The sequence below is a fragment of the Canis lupus genome, chromosome 14 (genome assembly GCF_048164855.1).
Source record: "Canis lupus baileyi chromosome 14, mCanLup2.hap1, whole genome shotgun sequence".
Taxonomy (NCBI): domain Eukaryota; kingdom Metazoa; phylum Chordata; class Mammalia; order Carnivora; family Canidae; genus Canis; species Canis lupus.
The window spans coordinates 47,069,408-47,084,451 of NC_132851.1; the positions used below are offsets into that span (position 1 = coordinate 47,069,408).

At 49.1% G+C, this 15,044-nt stretch overlaps 1 protein-coding gene across 1 annotated transcript in view; it reads right to left on the reverse strand.

Annotated features, from left to right (window-relative positions):
- Nucleotides 1-782: 782 nt before the first annotated feature.
- LRRC66 (leucine rich repeat containing 66) overlaps nucleotides 783-15,044 on the reverse strand; it is a 29,585-nt gene continuing 15,323 nt past the window's right edge. Inside the window, exons 3-5 of the mRNA XM_072773928.1 lie at nucleotides 13,358-13,527; nucleotides 7,909-8,098; nucleotides 783-6,618 (exon numbers count right to left, since the gene is read on the reverse strand). Coding sequence (XP_072630029.1) covers nucleotides 4,541-6,618; nucleotides 7,909-8,098; nucleotides 13,358-13,527 — 2,438 coding nt within the window. The 3' untranslated portion in view covers nucleotides 783-4,540. The remainder of the gene's footprint in view (nucleotides 6,619-7,908; nucleotides 8,099-13,357; nucleotides 13,528-15,044) is intronic.

Below are 15,044 nucleotides of genomic sequence, written 5' to 3' on the forward strand. Positions count from 1 at the left end.
TTGACAGCAGGCGCGTGGAGAGGGGTTGTAAAAATTTGTTTGTCCAAGTGCTTGCTGAGAAATAGAGCTACTTACCTGCCATGCCTGTGGTGTTCATGCCACATTACCAGAAGCTTTTGTTTTTTTGTTTTTTGTTTTTTTCTTTTGAAGTGTGAAGAAAAACAAACAAAAATAGTTCCAAACTGTGTATACCTTTGCTCTGTGTTACTGGAATAGAAACTAATTTTTCACTTCATAAAATAACCACCCACCTTGAGATGATTTTTAGCTTCACAGGCGCTAAGTGAGACTGAATTTCACCCAACCGTTACAAGTTGGCCAACAGATGATCCTCTGGAAGATCTCATTCAGGCCACGTGAAGCCCGTGTCTTCCACAGTATGCGGTGGTGCCGGGGCGGAGCCGGGGGCGGGGGGGGGGGGTGGTGCAGAGAAGAAGGAAGTGGTCCGCTCTGCTTGGGGGGAATGAGGCTAGAAAGACTCACAGAGGAGGTGACCCTGTATCTTGAGAGAAGAGTAGATATTTGCCAGACCGGTGAGTCAGGGCGTTAGTGGAAAAGTCGTCGGTGCAACCCAGAAAGTGGGGGCAGTGTGGACTAAGGTGTGGTGGGGTGACATAGTCCAGGGTGCTTGTGACTCTGGAGGTCAGGAATGAGGTAGGGCACAGTGAAATAAATACTGGGTGGAACGCTGCCTGGAAAGCAGGGCCAGATTCATGGACATCCTTGTACTGAAGAGTCTGTTTTCATTTGTTTATTTAATATATTGGTGTATTGAAAACCTACTAAAGGACAGACCTTGGGGACACAAGACACATTTTGCTGTTGTTGTTGTTGTCCTTATGGAAATTATAGTATAAAAAGGGCAGACGGACATTAAATCAGTAATCACACAAATAACTGGTTATACTTGTGATGAGCTCTCGTCTGTGAAGGACGATGCTTGTGTAAATGAGAGTTTGTGATGGAAAAATCTAACTTAATCTGAGGCTCCAAGGGGGGGCTCCCTGAGGGAGTGAGCGTGGACCTAAGAACAGAGTAGGGGAAACTGAGCCAGAGGAGGGCGTATTTGGGTGGAGTTGTTGGGTGAGGTTGGAAAGAACACTGAGGGGGATGTGACAGGGCAAAGGCCTGGGGACACAGAGTTATGTGGGTCTGTAGAGAAACCGAAAAGCTGGTAGCCTACGGATGGGCTCTAATCAGGGGAGCCACGTGATCATATTTGCATTTTAGAAACCATCCCCCGGCTGTAGTGTGGGAAAGAACAACAGCACACAGGACCGGAGGTGAAGACTCGTTGTTATCACAGACCCAGTGGGAGGGTCACGGTGAAGGCAAAAGCTGTAACCGTGTAGACGAGATGAGGGAATAGATTCGGTGGATATTTAAAGGGCTTGAAGTGGCCGTTCTCAATGACCAATGAATTTGATTGGAAGGTGAGGAGGGGGAAGCCAAAAGACTGGCTCCAGGGTTTCTGGATGGAGCAACCGGGTGGGCAGTGAAATGGAGCCCGGAGGTCGGACGTGGTGGGTGCAGAGGATTAGGATGAACCGAGGAGTTGCACTGTGGACACCCCTGGTTGGAAGTGCCTATGGAAACATCCCACGGGCAGTGGAAGGGAGTGTGAAATTCCAGGAAGATTTCAGAGCTGGAGTCACAGAAATGAAATGTATCGTCCACGAGGTGGTGGCGGCATCAGTAGCTCACCCAGGGAAAGTGAGCTGAGTGGGAAGACAAGAGTTGCCGAGACTCCCCCCGGGGCAGCACGGGTGTTTAAGAGGCGAACTAGGAAGGAGCCTGAGGAAGAATGACCAGAGAGGTAGAAGAATCAGAAGAAAGTCTAAGCTGGATGTTCTCCGTCTGCCCCTCCAGATCTTTCTTCCCTTCCGCATCCGGCTTTGTGGCCTGGGAGGCTGACCCCTGTGGACTGCATCTACTGGCTCTCTTGCTCTCTGGCTCCCCGAGGTCAGCAGCCGGGAGGCCCTGACAGAGAAGACAGGGCCAGAAGAGGGAGACGCGGGGAGATTCCTCCTGCAGGGTCTGGCTTGCCAGCGGCTCTGTTCCTCTACCCAAGTCTGCACTCCGGGGGCGCACGCGCAGCTGCGGTTCCTCGGTCTCTGCAGGCCTAAGGGTGGGAAAGACCTGTCCCCTGCTGCTAGTCCTCAGATCCCTCACCTTCCGTTGCTAGGCCCCCTTAATCCCACCTAGATCATCAACCTCTGGTCCAGTCATCCCGGTTTCTTGCCATCTGTGTCCTGCTGGGATCCTCATTTCCAGAGTTCTAGCACAAAACCACGGAAAGAGTCTCAAGGTGGGGGTGGGCTACAGCATCAAATGCTGCGGAGACCTTGTTTGATGAAGGCTGAGGAGTCTGCGGTGTAGAGTCACCGGAGGGTGATGTGGCCTCAGCTGGCACATATTAAGGGACTGAGGGGCTGGGGCCTCATGACAGGGCACTGAGGAGTCGATGGAGAGGTGTTGACCATTCCTTTCAGGAGCCTCGCTATGAAAAGAGAAGAAGGTGGTATTCTGAAGGAGCTGTAGATACACAGAGCTGTAGGGGGGTGTTTTCTTCCTTTAATTTTTAATATATTTTTAAAGATTTATATAGTTTTAACAATGTTATTTATTTTAGAGAGAGAGCACGAGTAGGGGTAGGGGCGGAGGAAGAAGTGGATTCCCCGTTGAGCATAGAGCCCAATGTGGGGCTCGATCCCACAACCCTGAGATCACGACCTGAGCTGAAATCAAGAGTCGGATGCTTAACCAACTGAGGCACCCAGGCCTCTCTTCCTTTTATTTAAATGCTTTTAGCCAATGGATAGGGAAAGCTTGGAAGTGAAGGAATGGGAAACATGAAGGGATGCTCACCCAGGACTCTAGCAAGAGCTGACCGGAGGAGTTAACCTTGACCATCGAATGCTGACCTCATAGATCCAAGCTGAGGAGTGAGTGTAGATGTGGACAGTCAATGTGTACTGCTGTGGGGTAGGTAATGAGGGAGTTTCTTCCTGGGAGCCTAAATTTTCTCAGTGAAAGTTCGACAGGGAAATTTCAGTAGCAGTCGTGAACAATAGGAGGAAAACTGATCGGGGACCAGCGAAGGTCTCAAAAGTTCACTGAAATAATTGAATAAATGATTGGTCTAAATGATATAAGCCAGAATGTAGAATGTGTGGAGAAGTGATAATGTCATGAGATAAAGTTGGAATGGTAGGGTGTGTCTAATTATGGGATTTGGTCTTTATACAGGCAATGGGGAGCATCAAAGGGTTTTGAGTTTTTATTTGCTTGACTTTTTAGTAATCCCTGCACCTAACGCAGGGCTTGAACTGACAGCCCTGAGATCGAGAGTTGCATGCTCTACCCACTGAGCCAGCCAGGTGTCTGCACTGAAGGTTTCTGATTCGTGGAGGGATGAAGAAAACATACGACTTCTGGTGGGGGAGTGGGGCAAGGAGAAGTACTAAAGGCCCCTAGAAGGCCTTAAAGTAATCCAGGAGACAGACAGGGATGTACCTTACTTGGAGGTTGAGAGTAGAGCCGACCAAGAGTCACTGAGGAGCTAGATCCGCTGAGACTAGTGGTGATGCCAACAGGTGGATTGCAGGATGGTTGGTTCCTTTCCCCAAACTCAATCACCTCCCATCTTAATCCACCCTAAATATACACTCTGAGCAAAAATAGGATGCTTTCTGTGCAGACACTGGTTTGACATAAAGTGCCTAGCACCATCCAGATTGCCACACTTCACTGTCTCCTTGTATAGACGTACACGGATTGCCTCTGCATGGAGCTTGCAGGCTACTCAGATACAGGAAATAAAAGAGAAGGAGTCGGAGATAAGAAATTTCAACTGGCTTTACTGGGTTGATGTCATGATCAGGCCAGGAAAGAGAATGTGGGAGATCATACCTGTGAAGGGAAATTAGGAATTTTCGGCCCCAGGATGATCTGGGTGGATTTGGGCAACTGGGGTTGCAAATGTGAGTCTGGAGCTTGGGAGGGAGGCCGGGCCTCGTGGTGCGGATGCGGGCGCTGTCCGTATGGAGCTGGTTGGGAGGCAGTGGGGGCCAGGGAGAGCGAGCGGTACAGAAGAAAGTCGGGGAACAGATCTTGGAGGGATGCTCTGGAGAGGACAAGCAGAGATGGGGGAGGGGTGTCAGGAAGGAAAAGGGGAAAATGCCAGAGAAGCAGGAGGAGAGACAGAAGAACACAGCTCCTGACAGCCCAGATTGGAGAGTCACGCCAGGAAGGGCTAATTGAGGATAATGGCAGAGCATCTTTGCCTTTTACCAAAAAAAAAAAAAACACTTCTCTTCTGAAAAGACTGATTTTTTTTTTTTTTTAAAATCTACAGTTTGGTCTACAAAATGGTTCCTCTTTAACATAACCTATGAAAAAATATTTAGAGTTGCTCTGAATCGCCCCAGCTTTGTAGTTTCGCGACCAACCTCCAGAAAGCTGTGCCGTTCTTTGGGCAGAGTTTGCTGAGCATCTTTTCAGCGGTTCCATCGAAGTGCTTCAATCTCTACGAAACGTTTTACTTGAATTCCCTTTGATTCCCAAGTTCCGCATCCTTGTCTTCGTCGCAGTAGAGCTGGTCCTCGTACAGAGAGTCAACGCCCAACATGCTGGCCCAGCTCTCCCTTTGAATATAGAAGTTAGAAGGCTCTTTTTCTAACCACCACAGATTCTCTTCTGAGTCTTTACCCCAGTCTCTACCACCGAGGGGCTCCCCTGTTCCCAGTGAACTGGTTTCTTCTGGGAACTCTTGTAATAATGGCCCCTGGCTCTTGACACTCTTTTCGGCATCATCCCCTCGTCCTCTTTCACACCAAAGAGCCGGTTCATCACTACAGGGTTGTAACAGTTGTGTGTGGCTTATAACCCCTCTGGAATCACAGTCCTCACGGGGACATACAACCCCCCCATTTGCATCAGCGTCCATCGGGTGGGAATTCGGGTTGCCCCCGGCAGAATTTTGCTGTGAGGGGCTTAAGTTTTCACCCGCAGCGATCCGGAGAGGAATACCACGTGGGCCTGGGTCTGCCTCCTGCACGCGGGGTTCGTATTTATAAACGCCCGGGTCTCTTCCCCGACAGTCGCTCTGGGCGGGATCTGGGGGGACTTCAGCAGTCTGCGGTGGTGTTTGCGGTACAGCATCCGCAGCTAAAAATTCTAGGTCTCTGAGTGAGTAACGCCACTCCACTGCCTCGGAGAGGCGCGCTGCGGCGTAATCACTAATGCCCCTGCCTGGGGCCTGCTCACCGGAGGGCCCGGGACTGCCCGGGGACCCGGGCCGGGTCAGTGGGTCCCCCGACGGCTGGGTGCCAGAGTCTGGACCCGAAATGAGAGGTTTATCAAAAGGCTCCTCCGGAGTCTCACACCTGTCCAGAGTCTCCCAGCGGGGGCTGTTGTCCTCGGCATCCTCAGCATCGTCTAATGACACAACCCTGTCCTTCCTCATCCCCGAGTCCTCGTCCTCCGGGGACTCGCGGGCCCCATGGCTGTGGTCGCTGGGTGCCTCTTCTTCGGCATTTCCCGCATCATCTGAACTCAGCGAACTCAGGGTGAACAAGGACCCTTCCTCAGAGTCCGAGTCGCTGTCCAGCGTGGAGGGGACATGCTCCTGCCCCGGTTCCACGCGCAGGTGGTGGCCTGCATCCCAGAGAAGGTCCGCTGGGGCCGGGCCGGGCGCTCCTGGGTCGTCGGGCGTCACGGCTCCCATGCAGGTGGACAGTCCTTCCGGGGTGCTGGCCCCCCGGGGCCTCGGCTGCTGTGAGTCCCCCAAGTTCAGGTAAGCGCCCACGTGCATTGCCTCGGGATGCTCGGAAGGTGAGGGCCCGTCCGGCGGGGCCCGCGCTGCTCTGGGCCACGCTGGCACTTCGGGGACGGAGGCTGCCGCTCGGCCGTCTAAGTCCGGCCCGGGGCCCGCCGTGCACCTGCCAGGCGCGGCGGGGTGCGCCCCGGGAGACCCTTCCAGGGCCAGACGTGCGTAGCTGCCTTGTGCAAGAACATGGGTGCTGGGGAGGCCGTCCCGCCCCGCCCCGGCTGGTCCCTCTAGGGCGGCGCTCGGCGGCCCCGGCAGGCCCGAGGGGGCCGCGCCGTCCCTGGACATCGGGTCGTCCCTCCCGGCCCCGGGCCTTCCGCGCTCCCCGCCGCCCTCCACGGCAGTCCAGGCCGGAGGGGCGGGCTCGGGGCCAGGGCGCCCGGGGCTCCCCGCAGCGCCGCCCGAAGCCTGGTTGGAGTCTGCACGGTCCACGCCCGACCTTTGGCGGCCGCACCTCTGGAACCACAGTCTGTCCACGAGAGGCCTGGCGAGAGCCCCCAGGCAGAAAGCCACGAGGAACGTGATGAACACGGCCAGGCAGACGGCCAGGGCGAGGTCCTGGGCAGCGTCCCTTGCTCTGCTGGCCGGCGGCGCATCCCTGGGGCTCCCGGCCCCCCTGCGCAGGCGGCTGGGCCTCCGGGTGGCCTGGGCGCCCGCAGGGTGTCCCCTCCGCGGGGTGCCGGCGTGCTCCTGCGGGCCTGCCCGCGGCCCCTCGGGGGCACTGTCGGGGAGGTGGGTCTCCCTGGACATCCGGCTTCGGGGGGTCCACCCGTAGGCCTCCTCGCTACCTGGAAGTGGGGCGGAGGAAATACAGTGAGTGGACATTGGAGTAAGCCTCCAAGGGTTTTAAAAGCTTCTGTGAGGCCCCTCAGTCCTTCCCTAGCTGCGTCTGAGGTGTCAGGCCGGGACGACAGGCTTCACCGGTTGATCAGTTGGTTGGGCAAGGCCAACACTAGGTCTGCGGCCCTGCGCACTGTGGCACCGGCGGTCGGGCCCAGGGCGACTACTCAAGAGGCCTGGGAAGCTGTACATTTCTTAGGCTTCCTGCCTGCCTGTTGCCCATGGGGCGACAGAAGCCAGGCCGGGGGACCGCGACATCGACATCGCTTTTCCTTCCACGTCTCCTCCACCTCCTACATTCCATCAGCCACCTCCAAAGCCTGCCCTGGCTTTACCTACATGCATATCATTGTCTCACCCCCCAACCCCCACCGGTGGTAAACAAACATTCAAGTTTCTCTCCCGGTTTCTGACCTTCTGCTTTCCATACCCAGGAGGCTAGTTATGGCTTTTATAGAGGAATGAAATGGGATGGCTGACGTTAAGACTTCTCTGTGATCTTCATGGATTTCTTTAGAACCTGGTAAGCATCATGATGTTTCTACGTCAGTGGCGGTCATGGGCAGAACAGAGTCCAGGACTCATTACAGAGAACCCTACCCCCCTCCCCCTGAGACCCAGTTAGGAGTTTGAGATTTAGCCAAGATAGTTAATGGCCAAAAAAAAGTCTTCCAGAATGTTCAACTCTAGTAACATAGTCTAGCATTTTGGGAGAAGATCAGGGAACAAATCAACGTATACTTTTGAAATATGTGTATGGTGTGTGTATGTACATACACACACACATATATAGGATTATACTTTCAGAGGGTTAGCAAGCACTTTATTTAAATTCTAGCATAGTTAAAATATAGTGTTATTTTCAGGGGCAAATACTTTAATCATGTTTTGCATTTCAGTTCTTTCTTTGACCGGCTATTTGTTAAGAATCAGAATAAAAATGTGACCTTTTGGGGCTTTGTCTTCCTGTGAGACTTCTGTCTTCGATCAAATCAAATTGCTTCCTGAGCTATTTGAGCTAGGTTTCTTTGACCGTGTGAAGAAAATCATTCGCGAACTGAGGGAAGCAGTTAGGCGCCAGTGATTACTCCGTGACACAGCCCGTGGCTGACTTAATGCCATAATCAACACCCTTGCTTTCACGGGGACTGTCACGGTTTCAAATGAGACTAAATTTTTCATGTGCTTTTTCAGTTCAGCTGGAACCGTTTCAGAGAGAAGAGGCACCACTGACTTACCCACAGACTTGCTGCAGATTACATTCCATGTTTTCCTCCAGGATTCAGAAATGACATTCTGAAAGGCTGCCACGCTATAGTCACACTGCCATGGGTTATCAGCCAAGTCCACCTCCAGACGGGGAAGTTTGAGAGCAATGATCATCATTGGTAGGATGGTGGTCAGAACATTGTCGCTGAGGTCTACAACCTGTTTGAGAAGAGACAAATTGAGGACAGCCTGTGAATAAAGACATTTAGAGACAAAATAAATAATAGTTACAGATATTGTTTACATTGCTGTGGAGGCAACAGGAATTTAGCACGGATTTGAGAAGTTAGAGAATCTGTGAGCCTCAGCAAACGGTTCACTTTTTAAGAGCCTACTTCCTAGGGTTGTTGTAAGGATTAAATGTATGTGAAAGCTTTAAGTATGGTGCCTATATTAGATGCCCAACCATTTCCCCTTCCTTTTTTCCTATGAGTTGTAATTTTTACTTTTATTTATTTATTTATTTTTAAGATTTTATTTATTTATTCATTCATGGGAGACACAGAGAGAGAGAGGCAGAGACACAGGCAGAGGGAGAAACAGGCTCCATGCAGGGAGCCCAACGTGGGACTCAATCCCGGGACTGGGGGATCATGCCCTGAGCCAAAGGCAGGTGCTCAACCGCTGAGCCACCCCAGGCATCCCTAATTTTTACTTTTAAATAAAATCTAGACTCCCTGTTGTTATCAAGGTCTAGAATTAGATACCAGGTCTAGAATTTCTAGAAGCGCTGTGATCTGGAAAGCAACCAAAGATACCAGACGATGAGAACATAGAACACGTAAGAATCGTGGTTGACCAGAAGTAGCAAAGACAGAGATCTTTTGCATCAGCGATGATCTCAAGGGTCCCCCTGAGATATCAGTATCCGTAGCTACCTAGTATTCACAAGATGACTAATTTTGCTAGTCTAATCAGAAATGAACGGGAACCTGGGGAACAACAAGGGCTTCAGTGGCTCTAGAAACACAGAGCAGGATCTGTTGAAGTTGAATATGATAGTGGCATGATACAGCAGGGAAAGCAGTTGGGTGTAGCTCTAGCTATTGTTCGCAGAGTGCTGCTGTGTACCAGGCATTCTCCTGGGTGTTTCACATATATTGTCTCCAATCTTCCCAAAAGCTTCCTCTCCCTCCCCCTCCCCACCTTTCACAGAGTAGTAAACTGGGCTAGGTCACACAGTGCATACCACACAGCCCCTGTAGAACCAGGGCCTGGTACACAGTGAACGCTCAGTAAATAATGGAGAAGGGAATGAATGAATGAATGAATGAATGAATGAAATGGCAGAGTTGAAATGTGATCTAGCTCCACAGCTGTGTACCTTCCACTCTGGAACACGCCCTCTTGGAGCCTGGGTTCACTGCACGGGAATAACAGGCTGGGTGGAGGAGGCCTGGGGCAGGAGGCAGCAGGGTGGGGTCAAGGGGCTTAGGGAGGGGCAGGTGGTAATCAGAAGAAGAGAAAATCATAAAAGAGAAAATGCAAACCTTGCTGGAAGGAAAAAAAAAAAGTGGGCCATGGATGACAGCCAGAGAGGCTGAATGTTATCCAGGTCAATTGTTTTTTAAACATCAGGGGGAAAAACAGCACTGGCATCTTGGGTTATATAAATTCCTAAGAAGAGATGATTCAAACAATCAAACAGCACCACGACCAAGACCACAAAGTATAGAATCAGAATTCTCCCTGAATTTAGGTAGTGAGGATGACCTTTCCAGCACTGAGCAACCAAGTAGTCTTGACGCCCAAAGGGAGGTTGCCTGAAACAGGAAGGAGGAGACTTGGGAGGTGGGGGAGGTAAGGGGAGCAAAGGCCACTTCACTTGGCCAGGCCTTGCCTGGGATCAGTAGCTTTCCTTATGTACCCCTCCTCAGCAACACAGTGAAACACTCCGATGTGTTTCAGGTAGTTATTTGCCTTTTAGGGCATATCTGCATTTTCTTCATCCCAGCATCTTATTATATTACAAATCATGGAACTGAAAAACAAAACTGGAGCAGGAACAGAAAGCTAATAGAATGATTTAGGAGGAATAATTTCTGAGGAAAGATGAAAGCAGAACAGTCTCATTTGCCTAAAGAAAAAGCCATCCACCATCATCCGAGAGGGGTGTACATTATAGAAAAGATTGGGAGAGGCATCTAATGTTGCTACACAAATCACTGCCTCTAAGAAGAATGGGAACAATTAAGAAAAGGAATGCTAATTTGAAATGTCGGTGGAACTTATTTCATTTGATCTAAACACAATGATGAATTTATGCTTCGAAAAATCTATCCGGCTTTTGAAAAGATTCCCACATGGGAAGACACATAGCATAGTGCAAGTACTAAATTCATCTCCTGAAAGTGGAAAAAAAACCCAACATCTATTTTGATATTCAGCTTTCTGGTACCAAATATGTTCACCAAGTTCCAAAACCAGTTTTTAGAGTTATTGCCAAACATGGAGAAGGGATCATGGAGAAGGAGGAATTGTGTGATTCTGGGCAGTTCAGATGAAGTGAGAATTACAGATGATTTAAAATATTCTTGGGGCTGGTTTTTAGTTTGCCTGTAGCAGTTCTTACCTGTGAGCTACAGAACACTTATGAAGCACAGTAAGAATGCATAGGAAGTAACAACAGACACAGGGCAATCACACCCACAAATACACTTATAATCAGTGTATAGTATACTAGGGGAGGTTCCCAGGCAATCCAGCAGCCTACTTGTGGGGAGCTGGGGAGCACTGCCAAGTTGAGTGGACTTTCTCATCTGCTCTGATAATTACCGTGGCAAAGATGGTCCCCAGTGGTCCTGCCACCTGGTCTTGATGCCCTTGAGGACTCTCCTCCCTTAGAGTGTAGGCAGGGGCTATGACTTGGTTCTAAGCAATCGAGTATGGCAAAAGCAATGTGATGTCACTCCCGTGATTACATCATCTAGATTGTAATGTTTTTCTTGTTAGCAGGCTCTCTACTCGGGCTCTAAAGTGAGCTGCCCTATGGAGAGGCCCACGTGACACGACCTGAAGGCAGGCTAAGGCTGACAGCCAGTGAGGAACCGAGCCTCACTTCCATAGCCCACAAGGAACTGAGTCTTGCTGACAACCGCGTAAGCTTGGCAGTGGGTCCATCTCCAGCTGGGCCTTCAGGTGAGTCTCCAACCCTGGCCAACATCTTGACTTCAGCCTCTTGAGATACCCTTAGCAAAGGACCCAGGTCCTTGCCTGGCTTCCTGACTCCCCAGATCATGAGATAATATGTGTGTGGCTTTAGGCTGCTAAATTAGTAGTCATTTGTAATGTACCTATTCAGGATCATCATCCATTTTTGTTCAGCGAGTATTTTTAAATGTGTTATGAATTAGACATAAGCTAAGCACTAAAACAAGATAGATCATGATGTATGTCCTTAAAGAGATTATGGGGATATAGGCATTAACAATGAACCGTACCTATAATTAAATAAATTGAGTTGTGAGAACTGCAATGAGGAAAAAGCATAGCACATTATAAGTGTATATAAAAGGGCAGCTAATTCAATGTGGAGGCCCCAGGAAGGCTTCCTTGAAGAAGTGACATTGGAAGGATTCGTAAGAGTTAGCTCTCCCAGGGAGAGGAGGATCCGTGTGTGCTCTTTCAGCCTTGGTGTGAAGATAGAAGCAGGAGTGCAGTGAGCAAGGGAGAGTGGTTTGCAAAGAGGTTGGAGAGACAGGCAGGGGCCAGGCCCTTGTTGTGAAAGCTTAGAAGGATTGTTTTTTATTTTATTTATTTATTTATTTTGCTTAGAAGGATTTTTAACAAGAAGTGGCATGACCAGATTTGTATGTTCAAGAGTAGGGTGCTGTGGCCACTTGAGAATTTCTATACGCAGTCTGTATTGATAAAGAGCTTGCTATATTCCAAGTACTATTCGAAGCACTATGCACTAAAGTGCTGCGAATGCATTAAAACATTTAATTTATGAGAAAGGAATGAAGTTACCTCCATTTTTCAGACGAGAAAACAGAGGCACAGAGAGATACGGTGACTTGCCCAAGATTGTGTGCCTGCAAAGGGGCAGAGCCTAGATCTCAAGCCAGGCAGCTGAGCCCAGAGTCCACCCACCTTACCACTGCTTCACTCTCCTCCCTTCAATAGCGGAGGGACTGGGGGGCGGGGGGCGCTGGCTGAAAGGTGGCAGTTGGAAATTTGTCTTGCACCCGTACTTGAATAACACTTTTTATAAAACTGGGAAACAGCCGCTGTCTATGTCGATGCTGCCCAATATGACGGCCCTTAGCCACACGTGACTTTCGAGCATTGAAACATAACTAGTCATGTTGGGACAAGGGTGTGTATAATATACACCAGGGTTTGAAGTCTTAAGTGTGAAAAATGATGTAAAATATCTCATGAATAATTTTTATATTGGTTACATGGGTAAGAGATAATATTTGGGTATTGTGGGTTACAAAATATGTTACTACATGAAATGCACCTGCTTATTTTTTCCTTTCTGAATCCAGTTACTAGAACATCTAAAATTGCATGTGCGGCTCACAATTTGTTTCTATTGAACGATGCTGGCCTATATACAGAGTGAGGGTGTGTGATGGAGGATATGGGGGACTGAATCTTTACCTAGGACATCGCTAGATGTCACACTGGAGGCCTTTCTAAAGGAACACTGTGGGGAGGTTGGAGGAAGGTGCTGAGGGAAGGAGCTGAGGCTGCCCAGCCTGGAGCAGGGCTTCGGGGGATCCTCCCCTTCACAGCTGTCAGTTCTTCAGTGAGATAAACCTCAAGGTGCCTGAGAGACAGGCACTGCAGCTCCAAAATGTGACACAGAGCCCCCAGGATGAGTCCGACATTTGTTTAGAACAGTAGGTGGCATGTGGTAAGTACTCTACAGATATGAGCTGTTAGTATCATCATTTTTATTATTTGAAATAAAATAATGGGTTTGGGTTTGAAAGCAACAGTGTCACAGGCCTTCAGAGCCCTGTATAGCCCGGTTCCGGACAGCTCAGCATTGCCCCGGGGGCAGGGGGAACCTCCGCAAGTGCTCCAGACTGCACAAGACCCCAGGGACCTTTGACCCACCCTGCAGCTCAGGGAGGGAGCCTCGACTTATAACTCAGAGGGAATTTCTTGCCAACTGGTAAGTGGAAGCTTGGAGTTGGGTTTAATTTGATTTAGAAAAATGTGCCAGTTTTTGCTGCTGAGTGTTATGTTCGAGTAAAACTCACATCCATTACTGAGGCATTTGATTTTTGAGGCAAGAGAGAGACTTCAGCAATTTCAGCAGAGTCTTAAAACAGACTCTAAAATCTCTAGATTTTGACTAATAGCCAGTACTCCTGGGCGAGGAGCTCTTCAATAGAAATATTCTTTTAATGTAATTGCCCAGATGTCTGCCTATTGGAAAAGCTCTAAAAGTCATTTTATAACCTGTAACTTCTTGAGGTCCTTGAAGGCTTCTGGATGAATCTGGACTATCTTGTTGCTCTTTAAGTAGAGGTTCTCCAGCCGCAGGCAGTTCTGAAAGTCAGACAAACCGATCTGCGATATCCTGTTGAACGACAGATCCAGACTCTGTAATGACTTCAGTTTCCATAATCCTATTAAAATGAAAAAGCACATTAAAATATAAATGGGTGATATGTACTGTAACATTGTTTATAAGGGTGAAGCAATGGAGACACCCTGCGTGGCCGTCCAAGGAGGACTGGTTCAATGGGGTAGGGTACGCGATCCTGCGCTGCATCCCCCAGGCTTAGAGAGCCAGGGGAGATGTACAGGAACCACGGCCCGCCTGGGAGGGACAGTGTTCAGTTGCAGAACAGCCTAGAGTATGATTCCAACGTTCTTGGGGGAGAAAGAGCCACATGCAAACAGATACAGACATTCTGAGCAAGGGGAGGGAAGGAGATGAACTAAACCATCAGTGGTAGTAACACTCAAGAGTTACTGTGGATGCTGTAACATTTCTAGGCCTTGCTATTTTCCAGACATAATAAGTTGTAGCTAGGTTTTGTTTCCGGACAAGACAATCTAATGTGGTTTTGGTCTCTGTCTCTGTATTTCACTTGATTCCAGAGAGTAAACCAGGAGGCCCATTTGGCACAGAACATAAAGGCTGAGAAGGAGGTGCCAGTCAGAGCAGACTTCCAAATCTGATTTCCCATATGAGTCTCACAAGGATGCCCTGCATTTTCACATTTTCCTTCTGCTCTGTTCTCACATGTAGTTTGTGTCTTTTTTCTTTTTTTTTAAAGGGTTTTATTTATTTATTTGAAAGAGAGAGAAATCACGAGTGAGGGGGGAGAGACAGAGGGAGAGGAAGAAGCGGACTCCTCACTGAGCAGGGAGTCCCTGGCAGGCTGGACCCCAGGACCCCCAGGTCATAACCTGAGCCCAGGACAGGCGCTGAACTGAGCCACCCAGGCGCCCCTCGAACGTAGTTTGTGTCTTTAACCAACTGCTACTTAAGAGATCAGGTTGGTTCAATTCCAGAAGGGTTTATTCCTTGTCTACGGTCTGCAAGGCACTCATTATCAGACTGATTATGCAGAGATGATGACTTAATGTAAAAAGCCATACATTGATGTTATCATAGGTTCATATCAGCTGTACGGATTACGTAAGAGACCATTAGACAACTCAATCACAACATAACGAGCTAGGCACTTAGTGCTGAGGACAAATAGAGCATAGCATCCTTGTGTCGGAGTGATAAGACATACACACAAGAAAAAGCTCCCGGTCATACAAGCAGTTACACCCCCACCCTCCTACTGTAAAATGAACTGTTGTTTGCCTCCCTGCCTCTTCCATCAGATACTTTAGTACCTTCTGGAGGCAGAACTCATAGTGTTGTTAACTCTTGCAGTGCCTGGAATATAGTATGTATTCAATAAGCTGGAGGTCACAGTGTGTGACCCGCAGAGAGATTTAAAAATTACTGAGCTAACATTAAAGACTCAATGCAAAAATTTGCATTTCTAGCATCTCTTTGAAAAATTGGAAGTCCCAACAGGCACAAGACAATGTTGGGCTAGAGCTGAATGAGGGCTGCCTGCTTTAGATGGGGCAGGCACTTACAGAAGAAGATTTCTTTGTACTCATGCCTCTATCA